Here is a 15,393-nt window from a genome sequence, read left to right on the forward strand (position 1 = left end):
AAATTACTCCCTTCAATTGTCCCCGTGTGCCGGTATCCGACTCAGAGTTTAGTCCTGCCTTGCAATCTCTTCTTCAGTGATAGCATTCAGCTTGCTGCAGAACAAATGACTTACTGATAATGGATACTGTATAACCCCTGTGGAATTAGTTATTCAGCAAAATGTCACAAGTGATTATATAGTAGAATAAAGAAAAAAGTGTCAACTCTGATGGTCGTTGTTCTGAAAATAAGGAAACAGATAGATGAAATTCTTGAATCAATTCACTACTGGAAATGGCTAGATGAGATGCTTGAATCAATTCACTACTAACTACCAAGTGGATTAGATGCACCAAAGATCCACCTCTTGTTTGCAACAATTTCTATGTTCCTTTGCGCTATGCTGCTGACTTGTACTTTGCATTCACAGCAGCCAACCTGTGATTTGGAAGTCCTGTTTAGACATCCTACTATATGTGTTAAAAACCTCTCAATTCAGGATGGCCATTTCTGTGCCAGGTTTTGCTATGGAGCAAAATGGCAGAAGCATAACAGAAAGTGTTACATTAACGTAGTGCCTAAATCTTAATGCCAATAATAAAATCCAGCGTGCAAATGCATTCCTTTTGCTCAAGCTCCGATGTGTAATAGTTCAGCTATTTTCCCACATAAATTACCTTCGGACACATGAACATGTAAGCTAGGCCAAAGCTCAGATCACAAATTCTTCTACGAAATTACAGAAACGCAATCCTTAATTGAGTGCAGTTTTTGTTTAAATGGTATGTATTTTAATACAAAAAGTAGAGAATTGATTTAAAATAACTTTTTAAATGTAAACGTAATTTTAAAAAAATGTGACAGTAACAGACTGTACAGCACGTTCCTGAATCCAGAACATTTTTATTATTCCAAACATTTGTCAACTAAATTTTAAAATATTATGTTATATAAGTATTATGAATGTATAACAATGTATGTTATGAATTAACACTGTAGCATATACTGTATATTTAGTAGGCAGCATTTGCAATGTGCTTAGAAGAATTTGGAATGAATCTGGGGACGTATTGTTCATTAGATAAAAGTACGCTTTTCCCCTTTGATCATTAGAAAAGGGGCTGGCTGAGCTGAGATGAGACAGGAAGAACTGCTTGGCAGCCCCCTATCTCTAGACCAAAAATGCTTCAAGGACATCATGTATTACTGAAGGCTTTGAGTTGAACTGGCCAGAGCTGTGCGGCAATCTTAATAAAAAAAATAATTTTCCTTGACAGCGTACAAATCATGGCTGGAAAGGAAGAACACGATATACCAATTTGTGCTTTCAGTACTAGCACTGTATAAAGCCCAGAGATCCTAGACAATGTGCACTTCCACAGACATTCATTTACTCTGCTGGAGACTAGACAAATCAGCCACACACAGCATCTCCACTCTTCCATATCCTAGTCAGTCACATACTGTACACTGCCCCCACCTCAGAAATTCTTCTCAATTAACATGATTCCTGAGAATCCCTCAGATTAAGTGTTGGGAATGGGATTCAGTCCCAAAGGCTAAGTATGCTAATGTAGCCCATACAAGTACTGAACGGTACTGTAATTCTGCCTTGCACAACCACAGAGTACCCAATCCTCTTATAAACTGTTACTGTTACCAGTGCTTCTAATGTCCTGTCTATATATTGATAAATGTGTTCTGGCAGATAAAAACACTGATGCAGTCAAACAATCTGAGTCACATACTGTACAAGAACCTCAAGACTCCCATCACTTTTACCAACTGAACGAGACAAAAAACTGATTGTATTCTCTTTGAATCAGACCATAGATCCTGGTTAGATTTTAAATGCCTGGACACTGCTGATGCCCGGCAAGAGTCTTAATATGAAATGCATACTTTCTTAATTAAAAGCAAGTTTGCTTGCTGATGCAGCACCCTACTTGAACCTCTTTCTTAATGAAAGCCTTCATCAACATTGACAAATCATTCAAACAGCAACGACAATAAGATTTCTTAATTCATTGGCTTCTCTTTTCAGCATGGAATAAACCTTTGCTTGTTCCATGAATATACAGATACATACATTAGTTCTTTTCAGTATTTATAGTTCTTTGTAGATGTACTGTGTTTTACATTCCTGTTTACTACAGGTTCTGTCTTGTGAGCTGCCTTCAGTAAGGTAGATGCTTCACCTAAAAGCCTGAATTGTTACATACCATTTTATTAATGAAAAGAAAAAAAACTTCTTAACTTCCCATGGACACAGAATGTTTCATGCAAAGAGACACATTTATTCTGTTATAAATGAACTCTAGCAATGGGACCACGAATTGCCAAGAACCGTGAAACAGTTTCATAGATGGAAACTTTGGAGAAAGCAAGGAAGATAGAAGATCGAATTATGCTTTTTAAAATTTTTATTTCACTCCTCAACATTTACCTGTGTGTGCATATACTGTACATCTAGTTAAACACACATCAGTGCTGGAAAAAAATTAAAAGTCAAAAGTGTAAACAAAACACATCAGAGCCAATAACATTGTCAGGATTTGCATAAAGAGTAAGCTGTTTGCTCTTCAAGTACACAAAAATATAGTTGCGGCATTTTTCTTTCAAAAGGTTAACAATTTCAATATGCTCCTTGGAATTAGTTTTATTTATTATGTATACATTTCCAATATTCACCTAAGCAATTTTTAAAAGCCTGTGGTTTGTTGCTCTGAGGATGACTGTCAGAGCTTTTTACTCTAGATCATAATCTAATGTCCTTTTTAACTTCCAAATAAAGCAAAGGTAAAAATAGTGTTTCAAAGGTCAAACCTGTCCACTTAGTAAGACTTAGGGAGTTATGACTATCAGGTAATGGCATAGTATAGCCTCAACCAGGCAACATAGACTGTAGACTGCAACCAATTATGAAATTGAGAGCTTTTTAATTACTGGGTACAGAACAATTAACTGAGATGATTCCCTCTTCCTTATATTCTAGGAAATAATTGCTGTTGACAAGTATAAATGCATGTTTTAAACACCAATATACAGATTTTTAGTTGAAGAGTGGAATCTCTCAACTTCATTACCAAGCTGTTTCATTCCAGTCCCTGCTTTTCACAACCCCCTGGTCAAGGGATTGTAAAATGCACATGAGACAGAACTCACAGCATACCTGAAACAATTGAAATGGTTTCAGCATTTTTACTCTGTAATGCACTTGAGCCTATTAATTCCAAGAGGCACACTGAAAATGCAAATTATGCTTTTTCATTTTGTGGTCAGTTAAAATACATTTACATTGCATTTCAAAATAAAATCTTTGATTGTGCATTTATATCTCCACAATATATCTGTAAAAATGTCTGGCAAATTTATAAAGTTCAAAATGAACAAATGTAATCACCCTGCGCCATGCAGCAAGATTAACACATTCAATCTATCAAACACAGGAAATAGCTAATTTTTGGTTTTGACTGTTTAAAATACACTTTTTTTGCTTTGAAAGAGCAGCAATTGGCATAAGAACATCTAAACATTTACAAAGTAATTGAAAGTAAGTAGACGGTATAATCGTTCAATCCTTTGGCATGCTTTAAATAAGTCACTTTTCATTTTCACTGTTGAGTGGGATAATTGCAACAGAGCAGCTGAAAACATTTGAGATACATTTTATACACCTTTTTGACAGCAGACCATAATTTACACTTCATCAAGGACATGGCTCGCCGTGCACAGAGCCTACAGATGTCGTTACAGCCAATTATCACAGGGATGAGGCACGACACAACAACAATTTAGAACTCATAACATTTTTGCTTTTAAAAAGGAAAAGAAAGCTGTGTCCTTCTGTAAAGCATGCTGTATAAAGGACTATGCACCTGTTTTAGGAATGTTCTGATATTAATGGAATCCATCCATAAAAAAGTTGTACAAATGTTTTTTTTTGTATTTTAATCCATGCTAATTTCATTTTGAAAACATTAAAGGTCTTTTCTGATAAGATTGTGGATTACTTTACTCCAGGATAAAACAACCACAATTGTGCGTTTCCTTTCCCTCCTCCAACATAATAAAATAAACTTTGATGTTTTAACCTTGAGGTTCAATGCTATATAGTACATTAACTTTGTGAAGAAAATAATTGTGTTTTTCCAGCCTAGCAGTCTATAAGCAATTAAGCACACCAATGTAGAAGCCTCTGTGTCCTACTGGACAAACAAGTCAGCCACTAGAAGTTTTTCACTCATCTGTCAAAACTTTTGACATGACAAGCATTTTAGGATAAATGAGTCATTTACTGGAAATAAACTAACCGCACAACCATGGCCCACAGATCTCTTATCTACAGATGGGGACGGGTAGGGAGGACTGCTGGCTTGGACATCTTTTTAAAAGCACATGCATGCCAATTATGAAATAAAGAGCTGTCTGACATCAGGATATTTCTCTTTCTCTACAAAACCATTTATTTCATCCCCTCTGGCATCAGAGTGGTTTTAAAAATGATTGAACATCAAATGCCATCTGTGACATTAGGAGTGTACATTACTCCAACTACACAAGAAGCACAAACAATCCTCATTACCAATCTGTCTTTGTTTTTGTTTGTTGTTAACTTGCAAAGATAAATACATTATACTAAACACTGTTAAAGCTATGCATACCCTTTGCATACCTTTGCATTCAAATTTCCCTTTTATATACAGTATGTAGCTAAATAGTACTGTTTCTTTGTAAACAACTGTATAATGCAAAACAATGTACATATTTATTTTCCGTAACAACTTGCGGTTTTTCAAAGGCTGTTCAAACTATATCTTTCTAACAGTCCAAAACTTCAACAAACAGAATATTGAGAGGCACTGGGTGGAGTTCTGCTGTGCCTCGGAATGACATAGGAAAAGAGCTCACTGGGGGAAGCAAAGAGGTTCTTTAACTATAGGGACAGAGGTCTGTGCTGTGACACCAGTTAGAGCCATAAAGCTTAAGAAGCTGAGCAAGGTGTTTGGCCAGAGACCTCGATGTCTTCTGGGAATCAAATAATCGTCTACATCGTTCAGAAAGGAGAAAGTGAAGAGCAGGTTAGTGCGTAGGTGTTTTATTTCCTCTTTCGTGGACTGAGTGAATCTACAGTAAGTTCCTAGGGGGGATATTTGCCATTTTCAGAAGGCCGTGCAGCTGTCTCTGAGAGAAAAGCTCTTACACTCCGTCGTGAAATATTCACAGGTTCCACAGACCAAGACTGCCTGCACTCCTGAACTTGTCCACCTGACATAGCATTTGGTTTCTGATTGCCAGTTGTGTCTTTTTTTCGGCTGACAACAAAGAAGCAAGAATGAGGAAGTGCATAAAGGCTCCCCTGAAAGCCGCTCAGCTGTGAAACACTGAAAACCTTCCTGATTCTTAATATGACCAATAGGGAGAGTGGATGCACCCTGGTGTTGTGCATTGGAGCAAGGTACAGTAGCAATATCTCATATAAAACAGAGTTAATAGGGAAATTGACAGGAAGTACTGTGAAATGTTGGAAACTGAAGTCCCAAATGCTATTTTAAAAAAGGGGCTCCAGCCTAATGTGAGGGGGCATTAGGAAAGGAGTATGGTAACAAAGATCTCACCGCTCAAAAAACAAGCAAATATTTCTTAGGGAGTCAGCTGATGGGTGGGTAGCCAATCAGAGATCAACCTTTCCATAAAATTGATGTAATTTGCACTACAGTTCCAAAGAAACAGAGAGATAGGACAAGACGTGCAACTGGGTGGTAGGAGATCAGCGATGGCACTTGCAGCGTGCTGAAACTCGACTGAGTGTAAACAGAGCCGGAATGATTTTGTCACACGAGTGCCTCTCACAGAGGTTCACTTTGGTACTGCTGCTTCTGCTTCCTGAACTCCAGCTGCAATACCCCAGCGTGATCCAACCTCTACACCACACCAGTACATGAGAAGCACTCAGCACCACACTTCCAGCTTCCCTGTTTATGTCTTCTGCTGTCTGAATGGGAAAAACATCTGTAATGACCTTCTAGGCTGGCGTCAAATTACTAAGCAGTGCAGATGGGACCAGTAATCACCAGGGATCAGACACATTCATAAATACATTTTAAATGCACAAGTATCAGAAAGCACCTCATTTTCCCAGTTTCAGCTTAAAGAAACAGATTACTCATTCTGTTCTGAAACAGTACCATTGATACTTTGTATGTGCATTTAACTCATCCTTTACAGAATCCATGGATTTACTGATGCACAGTAGAATCATTTCAAAGAGGAGAGAGAGATAGGATTACTCTGAAAGTGCAGAACCTATCGTAAAATCCATCAAACCTATGTTTAAAGGTGTGGAAAAAATGAAGCCCTGTATAATTTTACTGACATACAGTATTTCTGCCCTAGACACCAATGTTCTCCTGTCCTATTCACGGTTAATAACAGGGATGAAGGAGGATTAAGGCATTCAAAAATAAGTCTGAATTTCTCTTCTTGAATAATTTGAACAGGTACAAAAAGATTCCGGCACTATTTAATATGCTGGAGGGCACAATATTCTCTGAATTCTTTGTACTAAAATCCCCCTGCAGATGACAAAATGTGTCACATATTTTCTACGTAACTCAAAGTTAACTCTTTATCTTAAATCAACCTTTTCCCTGGGTTATTATGAGAGCTTCGCCGTTATGAAATAACAGTCTGGATTATAAGTAAAAGGCTGCGTTTTACCTCAGAAACCTGCAGCTTTGTTCTGCATTTAGTCTTTTTTTAACACAACTGTCATGTTAGCAGTGTCCTGTTTCACAGTTGTACCTTAAGTGCGATCAGTCTGTTTTCGATACAGGCTGCTCTCAAGGTCCATTCTCAAGGATTAATCCGATTTACCTGGAGAGAGGAGGAGAATCACCAGCATTATTTCTCTTTCTGATTTTTTTAAGTTTTATCAGAGCCGAGACCAACACTCATATGGACAATACTCACACCTACAGTATTTTATCCAATAACATCTGATAAAACTAGTTAAACCTATATTTTGATAATCTAGTCACATTATAATAACTAGTGCCTGAAGGACATTTTTTTAGCATTTTGCAGAGGCAGCTTTTTTTTAGGCAACTTGAAACCCACCATCAGTCTTGAAACTGGGAATTTGCCCCTGTTAAGTCAAACGCTTGATAAAATTCATTCAAAAATAATTTGAAAAAAATGACGTTTTAATTGTCTAGGATAAAGGCTGGGCATTGATTCCGATGCACAGAAACTAACAGGTGAACCCATGAGGAAGACTGCCGGACAGGTCAGCCATACTCACAGCACGGGAGTATCCTTGGACCCATCCGCAGACTGGGAGAGGGGCTGTGCACAGGGGTTGCTGGCCACGGGAGGGCAGATGCTTTCCGAGGGGCTGTGGTGCATGGTGGCGGGCATGGGCACATGGGAGCTGCGCACGATATGGGCATCCAGCATCTCCAGGAGAAGATCGTAGAGGGGCACAACGTTCTTCCGTTTCATGCTGTACAGGTGCTCCATACCTTTGTTACTGAGGATGCACAAGAGAAGCACTTGGGCAATCTTTTCGAGAAGCGTTACAAACAGGAGACAGAGACAAAATGGGATTTTGGGGGATACAGTCGCTTGAATAAGAGGGTGAGCTGCAGGTATAATCACAGTCGGGGTGCTTGTCCTGGCCTTGATTCTGTTTGATTTCTGCCTCTTAACAGGGGCTGAGCGACTGTGGTCAGGTGAGGTCGGAAAGAGGGATATTTGCCAGCAACCAATCCCCACATTACCTATGGGGAATGCTGGGGGTTGCGAGAAACTGAACATAAAAACTAGTCAAAAGAGAGCCGCGTGAATTATACTGGAAAACATGGGATGTGATGGATGAGAAGGAGAGCTTTTCCTCTGAACCTCTTGAGGCAAAGCTTTAAGACTTAAGGTTATCTGCCAGCAGAAATTCCAATCCAAAACATTACAGGCCCCTAGAAAGAAAGACTGGGTGTGGTAGTGAGCTGGTGTCTCTGCGTTACAGCTCCTTGACTGGCTCTTTCAGCCACAATCACATTGGCCACGCTTCTACTTGTTTGGCAAAACACAAAAGGTATTGGGGTTTAAAAGTAGGCTGATGGAAACCAAATAAGAGCTCTTGCAATAAATAATGCCGCTTACAGTCAGCTTCACTCCACAGATACAGTGCTTACACAGCTCCTGCGGTGACGTACTCTGAAATTTATGGATTTCCTGTTTTTCCCCAAGTGTACAGCCCTAGGACTGCTGTGCCAGCTTGTGCTGTTCCGCCAAGGGATTTAGAAGACCTCCTCAAGGAAAATGGTATGACTATACCAATGGAATTTAGTGGCTGTTGAACTATAGGCTGATTTCAACTGAGTGGAGGAACAGAGGAACACCTGAAAGGAAGACAGGCCTTTCTGTTATGTTAGAGCAGTGGGGAAGAACTCCAGTCTGGGAGGGTGTCTATAGGTTTTCAATCCTGATTAATACCAAGTTATTTTTGACCTAATTGAGCCAATCGTTTGCTTTACTGGACCAATTTAACTATTTTCAAAGGTCAGATGAAATAAAGAGACCAAGAAAAGCTGCTCGATTCTGTCCCTTAAGAATCAGGACTGTGCTGCCTCTTCATGTATATTTATAGGAATATAGAAGTATTTAAGACACTAAAAGTTTACAAGTTAATAGTTTTTAACTTAGGCCCCAAAAATTCTAAATTTCGTATTTTTTAAAAACTAAGGTTGCTGCTGGAAGAGGTGTTAGTGGGGCCAGCAGGGGGCGCTCACCCTGCGGTCCATGTGGGTCCTAATGCCTCAGTATTGACGGGGATATTAAACTGTATGCAGGCGCCGTCCTTCAGATGAGACTTAAAACCGAGGTCCCGACTCTCTGTGGTCATTAAAAATCCCAGGGCGTTTCTCGAAAAGAGTAGGGTAACCCCGGCTCCTGGCCAAATTTCCCATTGGCCTTTACCAATCATGGCCTCCTAAAAATCCCCATCTATAAACTGGTTTCATTACTCAGCCCTCCTCCCCACTGAGAGCTGGTGTGTGGTGAGCGTTCTGGCGCACTATGGCTGCCGTCGCATCATCCAGGTGGGCCTACACATTGGTGTTGGTGGAGGGGGGTCCTCATTATCTGTAAAGTGCTTTGAGTGGAGTGTCCAGAAAAGCGCTATATAAGTGAAAGCAATTATTATTAACAACACACCGTCTGTAGCTGCATGTATAACATGGAGGGAGTGGTGAACGTTAACACGTACAATGTGTCCTTTAATGAAGCCATCTGGTCATCACATATCAGTTGAAAGACCAAATGGAACTATTAAAGCACATTCTCATTTTTATTATTTGACAAATTTGACTAGTGGGACAATTTGACTTCCTTAGGGGACATTGTAAGGAATGAACTACATTGGCAGGGTGAGCTCATAGCACTTATGGTGCAAAAACATGAACTTTCATTAACATCAACTTGCTTTGTGGAATCATTTCACCTCAAGCCACAGCTGAAGCATTCGGTAAATAAGCAACATTTCTATGATAGAGAAAGTACATATACTGTAGACTATTTTTAAAGAACATAACTTGTCAGTCAAAGGTGCCATTTTAAGCTGATTTTGTGCAGCACAGGGAGTGTAAGCTGATGTTATGTTACGAATAACACCTGTGCCTGGTGCTGTTTCTCTGGCTCTGGGACATGCTTGCCAGCCGGGGAGACTGTGGTACCTGAAGTGGCGGATGTGCGACAGCAGCATGAGCAGGTTGGCCAGTCGCGTGGACTGCTGCTGGAAGGACAGGCCCTTCTTGGCGATAACCCAGACCAGAGTGTCTGTCAGCGAGTCCAGCAGCTGCAGCACCTTGGCCCGGCTCTCCAGCTCCTCGGAGTTCTCCGCAGAGTTCAGGCACATGTCTAAGAGGACAGAGCAGAGACTCTCTTTACCTATCAAAACAGGAAGTTCATTTATTCACACAGGAAGTACTCACGCACGTGCAAAAGGACTTCCCGAGCCATTCACACACCAGAAAAACTGGATGCTCTTTGTCTAACGCCAAGTGAGCTACAGCTAGTTTTACAAAAATCTGCTTTTAAAAAAAGCCAATATAGACCACTTTAGCGGCTATTTTCCATCCCTACCACAGCTCCATAACTTTCAAAGATTTATAATTAACTACTGGAATTAGGAAGAAAATTTCAATCTTGAGCAAGAACTACCTCAGCAAAACAGTACATACAGTAGGCAGTTGACTCCATTGAGATGTAACATATTGTATACAGTACAAGTAGTGAATTTATACATCACAGCAATGATAGCAACTAAGAGCTTTCTAAGGTGAAATGTATTTTGATATTAATTCAAGCTTTATTAAAAATCACACCATATCGCCAGATTTTCAGAGCCTGTATTTTCTACTTCTGAAAAAAAAACAAAACATTATTATATTTTTAGTGTTGGATAAAAAAAAATCAACATTGTTTTCAGCCTGACTGTCAGATAGTTTTTATGGTTATGTGTTTGTCCATGTTTCATAGATTTCATTTGTACTTATATTTGAAATTGAATCTGAGTGCTTGTTATTATGTTGTTGTTATTATTAATTTTTTTAACATTTGTCTTTTTCCATCTGAGTACAGTATATGCTCTCTGTTTCCAACAGTACAGAACTTCACTGAGGCACAGAAAACTGTCTACATGCAGACAGGTATTTTGACTACAGAGATAGGGAATGACAGAAGATTCTCTCACAGGTTTATAGCCAGCCATCCCCTTCAGGAAGGGAAAACCGTGAGCAATTCTGAGCAACACTGCTACTGTATATTCTGCTGCATTCAGCCATTTTGAAATCTTTCAACTGTGAAAAATCCAAAAAAGTAAACTTTGGCTTTGGTAGCGTCCTACTTGTGTAGAATGTTTTAAATAACTGAGATAAAAGCAAAATAAAAGACAACAGAATGAATAGTTTGCCCTCTGGTAAAATGAGAAGCATGACTGGAGGAGTAGACCGTGTTCCTCATGCTCCAGTGCTCCATAACCAATGCGATCTGTATAGAGGAGCACTAAAGAACACCGTGAACTGGGTGTGACTTACAAAATAGGAAATAAGCCTTTCATTTGGACTGTAAACCAAAAAAAAAGACTATGAGTCTTAGCTAAATTTTAACTAATCAATCCATCTTTTTCAAAGAGACTCCTTTCCACCCTCTTCAATCACCCACGCATTTATACCCGCAATGTTCACATCTTCTGCTCTAAAGAGTCTTTGTTTTACATCCATAACCACATGCTCCCAATACCTCAAAAGACCGCACAAAATACTACAATCTTAATGACATGAAACCACCCTAGATAACTCACTATCTCAGACACCTTAGGCACATCCCTCGTGTGCTGTCCTTCAGTTCTAGAGTGAGCTCTGGTACACAGACCACAGCGTGCAGTGTTACTCTTATGTATGCTTCTTGCTGTTCACAAAGCAGGACATCTTCCTTATCTGTCAACACATGTCTCAAGGACACTTTATCCTGAGGCTGTGCTTTGCCCATGCTCGAAGAAGTGCTGGCACTGGGGGACACCACACTAAGGAGTCCTGCACGACGCCCAGCGAGACTTACTTGAGTTGAGAAGGATCATGGCTTTGAGACAGAGATACTCTTCTCTTTGAAGCTTCAGCTCGCGGAATCTGGAGGTGGCCGCCAGGAGCATGTCGAAAATTTCAACAATCCCCTCCACACAGTTGCCTTCGTCCCTGCGGTGAGCACAATTCACGGTGAGAGATCTGTTTCACAGACACCGGTCCCGCAAGCAGAAAACCCTTCAGACACAGTTCCCGAGTTTCGTTCATCTCTTCTCTCCCACTTTTCACAGTGCCATCACAAAGACAGTACTTCTTGCTCAGTCTACAAGGCTGTGGAAGAATGCTAGTTTGTTGATAAAGATCGTGATCAGGGGAGTAATTCTTTTTGTGTGTAAAAATAGCTGCACCAGCTTCAGCACTTCATTAGTCATAAAGAAAAGTCTAACTCAGCATTGCTTAGAATCCAGGTGTCCTGATTGACGTTCATGATGATAGAATCATTCATAATGTGGGAACATAACTTTAGTTGTGCTACTGTGACAAAGGGCTGTAGCAAGTCTTCATCGCATTACCTCTGTTGAGGTCTCATTATTTACTTTTCATTCTGGAAAACAATTATGGCCTTTGTTTATTTATCTTTGTATGCAAGTATTGCAAAAGCATACTGTTTTTTCTCATCTGTGTATTGACTGTCCTTATCTGTTTGTCCCATAATTTTGTGTAAATTTTCAGAGCCCAGTCACCTCTACTTTTCTGGAGGCTCACCTGGCCATCAGGAGGGGCTGGGGTGGAGTTTAGGGTATTAAACCTGGCCTAAACTTGTCTTAGTCTCCATGTTGTATCCTTGTCTGTGTTATTGTGCAGTCTGGGTGTTTGGAGGCATGATGACTTGAAACAGGTAGTAGGAAATTCCTTGCAGATGCTGCAGTTTATTATTTTCTTGAAAGTCTTTCTCTTTTGTAAATATTTCTCTTGCACAAGAGCACTTTCAGTAAACTGACACTTTCTGCACTATTTTTGTCTCACCTGTATTTTTATGAGTTTGGTGTGCCCCTCTGCACTTACTGCCTGGCATATTAGTCACAGATAGATATTTAATGTCATGAAGTTAAAAACATCTTAGTATGTTGTGATGCTCCATAGCCAGATGGAGTTACTGTTGGATAACATTGTTGCTATTCAACTGCCCTGAAATCCAAGAACAGTAAACCTCTCCAGTGTGCTTCTCTTATTACTTAACCCACTCCCCAGCTCCAGGAGAAATGAGAGCCTGGGAGACGATCAAAACCTTTTGCAAAAATTAATTCAATTTCCCTGAAACAAAATATGAACATTTAAAGGTACAAATGTAGCAGGAAAAGTCAATGGTGTTACAGACGGAGTTACTGTCTGAGTTATTACTGATTAAAAACAGATTATTTGTTGCAGAGTCTTTTGTATTACTTAAAGAGCAAACGTTGGTTGGAGCATTCTGATCTTGGAGGAACAAACCAAATTTGGAAATATATGCATCCATTATCTGAAAGCCCCTTTTTACTGGTAAAGGACCACAGGAAAAACAAAGCCCTTCCTGGCAGTAAAGGAAAGAAGGTTGGATTACGCTCTGGAAGAAAATGCCACTCCATTGGAAAGTGCACACGAAGGGTAGAAGCACTATAACATAGTCAGCACAGAAGGAGCCCAAGTCCAGAACCAAGCTCAAGACCCTGGAACTGAGAGGTAGCAGGGTTCCTGTTAGTGCCACACAAATGTGCTGCCTACATTTGGATTATTATATATAATAGGCCTACAATTTTTAATAAGTGCCTTTCAAAAAACCCAAAGCAGTCTAAAAACAGTAATGGGTACAATACATGCCAAGGTCAGAAAAGCTCACCATAGATAATCACCAGGTCTCTGTGAAGCACCTGAAACAAAATACACACCAACACACAGTCCAGAGCACAGAGGTCAACAATTGTCAGACTGCTTTCTCAGTTAAAAAGAAGTCACGGGTCACCTGTGTTAAATATTAACATTCACTGATAAAATAAAGACAGAGAAAAATCGAATACACACGTTAATAAACACGCTGGGAAGCTCAATAGGTCTTTTGCCATAGAATTATCGTGAATGATCCTTCGAACATATTGTAAGAGGTAAAATATAATCTTGAAAATCTGTGAAAATTACGTTTGCAGTCTTGAGGGAAAATGAATGAATCTCATATATTCTAACATCTTTCAGGTGCTGACTGAAGCTGTCTAGCCTATGTGACAATTAGGGCTTGAGAAGGCTGAATGATTTCTCTTTCTAACTCTGCAGCAGCATGAGATTGAGGCAGCAGTACATCATTTCGGCACCCAGAGAAAAGGAACAGCATGTTCATGAAATATCTCGGCTTCAACACTAGTTCTCCATTTACAGAGTTGTTTGTTCAGCTGAAGCACAATGGAGCGCATCTTCTTGTGAGCCAGAGAGAGTGAGAGGGCACTCCCACAGGAATGTGATAAGCAGGGGGTATGAGGAGCAGGTTTGTTAAACAGTCAGCAAGATGGCTAAAAATAAAAGCAGACCAGAACTAAAAATTTGTTTTCCATTAAACCACATTATTCATAGCCCTTAAAATCTTGCAGACAAGCCAAAACAGGACAAAATGCATAATTTCTCTTACCTCTTCTACAGAACCATTATAAAGCTCTCTACTCTCTACTCTTGAAAAAAACAAACACAAAACGATGTTTGAGAATATATGCATCTCGTCTTCTGTTTTCAAGCATCACTATTTTTATTTTTGAAAAACCAACTACATACTGTATATATATACCGCCTACAATACATACCATTACGGCAAGACGTATACTTAACTCTTCTTTACACAGAGGTTTGGATGTATTTGCCCGTTTAATGAATTATGAAACATATCAGGCCCGAAACGCTCAAACCCTTTTCAGTATTGCTCTTTGAGTTTCCCAGTAGTTATTGATTTGAAATTGCTTTACTGCTTTTTATATTACATTTAGTACAATATTGACACAAGGACGTATAAGACAAAGACATTTTACAGACTGATAAAGTATGAGACACAGGGAGATGGTCTGAGGCTCTGAGATGGTGGCACAATGGAAACGTGGGTCTCATTATCAGGTCTACAGCTTCTTATTTCACCTCTGGTTTAAATGGTCTCAAACTGGAACAGAACTCAAACTGAGAGGCTACATGTTTTCCATCTATCATCACGGGGATCCCAAACAGAACTAAGGGTTCGATCCAACTAGCACTAAGTTTTAAAAATTAATTTGACATTACGGGTGGTACAGTGGTTAACTTTGCTGCCTTGCAGCATTCATGCCCTGGGTTTAATTTCTGGGGTGCAATCTGTGCGGAGATTGTTGTGTTCCCCCGTGTTTGCATGGGTTTCCCCTGGGTGCTCCAGTTTCCTACCACAGTCCAGAGACATGCTGTTGGGTTAGCTGGATTCTGGGAAAATTGTCCTGGTGTGAAAGTGTTTGTTTGCGTCTGTGTGTGCTCTGCAATGGACTGGAGTCCCATACAGGAGGCACCCTGCCTTCTGCCCATTGCATGCTGGGATAGGCCCTGACTCCCCTGCAATGCTGTATTGGGTAAAGCAGCTAAAAATGTATGGATTTTACATTATATAGACAATTACTTTCAGTATAAAATGGGCATACAGTACAAGAGTGTTTTTAAATGAAAAGCAGAACAGTGCACATTGTAACATTAGAAGAAAAAGCACTAGCTGGGAAATGTATAAAGATTGAAATACTCCATCAGTCCACAAGAGTAGGGTCTCCACAGCATAATGAAGGTTGTTGACCTGGTAACTTTACTGC

At 39.8% G+C, this 15,393-nt stretch overlaps 1 protein-coding gene across 3 annotated transcripts in view; it reads right to left on the reverse strand.

Moving 5' to 3' along the window:
* Positions 1 to 2,386: 2,386 nt before the first annotated feature.
* Positions 2,387 to 15,393, reverse strand: part of LOC148653182 (estrogen receptor beta-like) — a 30,356-nt gene continuing 17,349 nt past the window's right edge. For 2 of the 3 annotated variants that reach the window (XM_088647869.1, XM_088647870.1), the window contains exons 7-10: positions 11,598 to 11,731; positions 9,713 to 9,896; positions 7,285 to 7,512; positions 2,387 to 6,857 (exon numbers count right to left, since the gene is read on the reverse strand). In XM_088647869.1, the coding sequence (XP_088503995.1) occupies positions 6,854 to 6,857; positions 7,285 to 7,512; positions 9,713 to 9,896; positions 11,598 to 11,731 (550 nt within the window). In that variant the 3' untranslated portion in view covers positions 2,387 to 6,853. Of the gene's footprint in view, positions 6,858 to 7,280; positions 7,513 to 9,712; positions 9,897 to 11,597; positions 11,732 to 15,393 lie in introns of those variants that run through there. The other variant, XM_088647871.1, reaches the window with a different exon arrangement.

This window comes from Lepisosteus platostomus, chromosome 10, assembly GCF_059453375.1.
Source record: "Lepisosteus platostomus isolate fLepPlt1 chromosome 10, fLepPlt1.hap1, whole genome shotgun sequence".
Taxonomy (NCBI): Eukaryota; Metazoa; Chordata; class Actinopteri; order Semionotiformes; family Lepisosteidae; genus Lepisosteus; species Lepisosteus platostomus.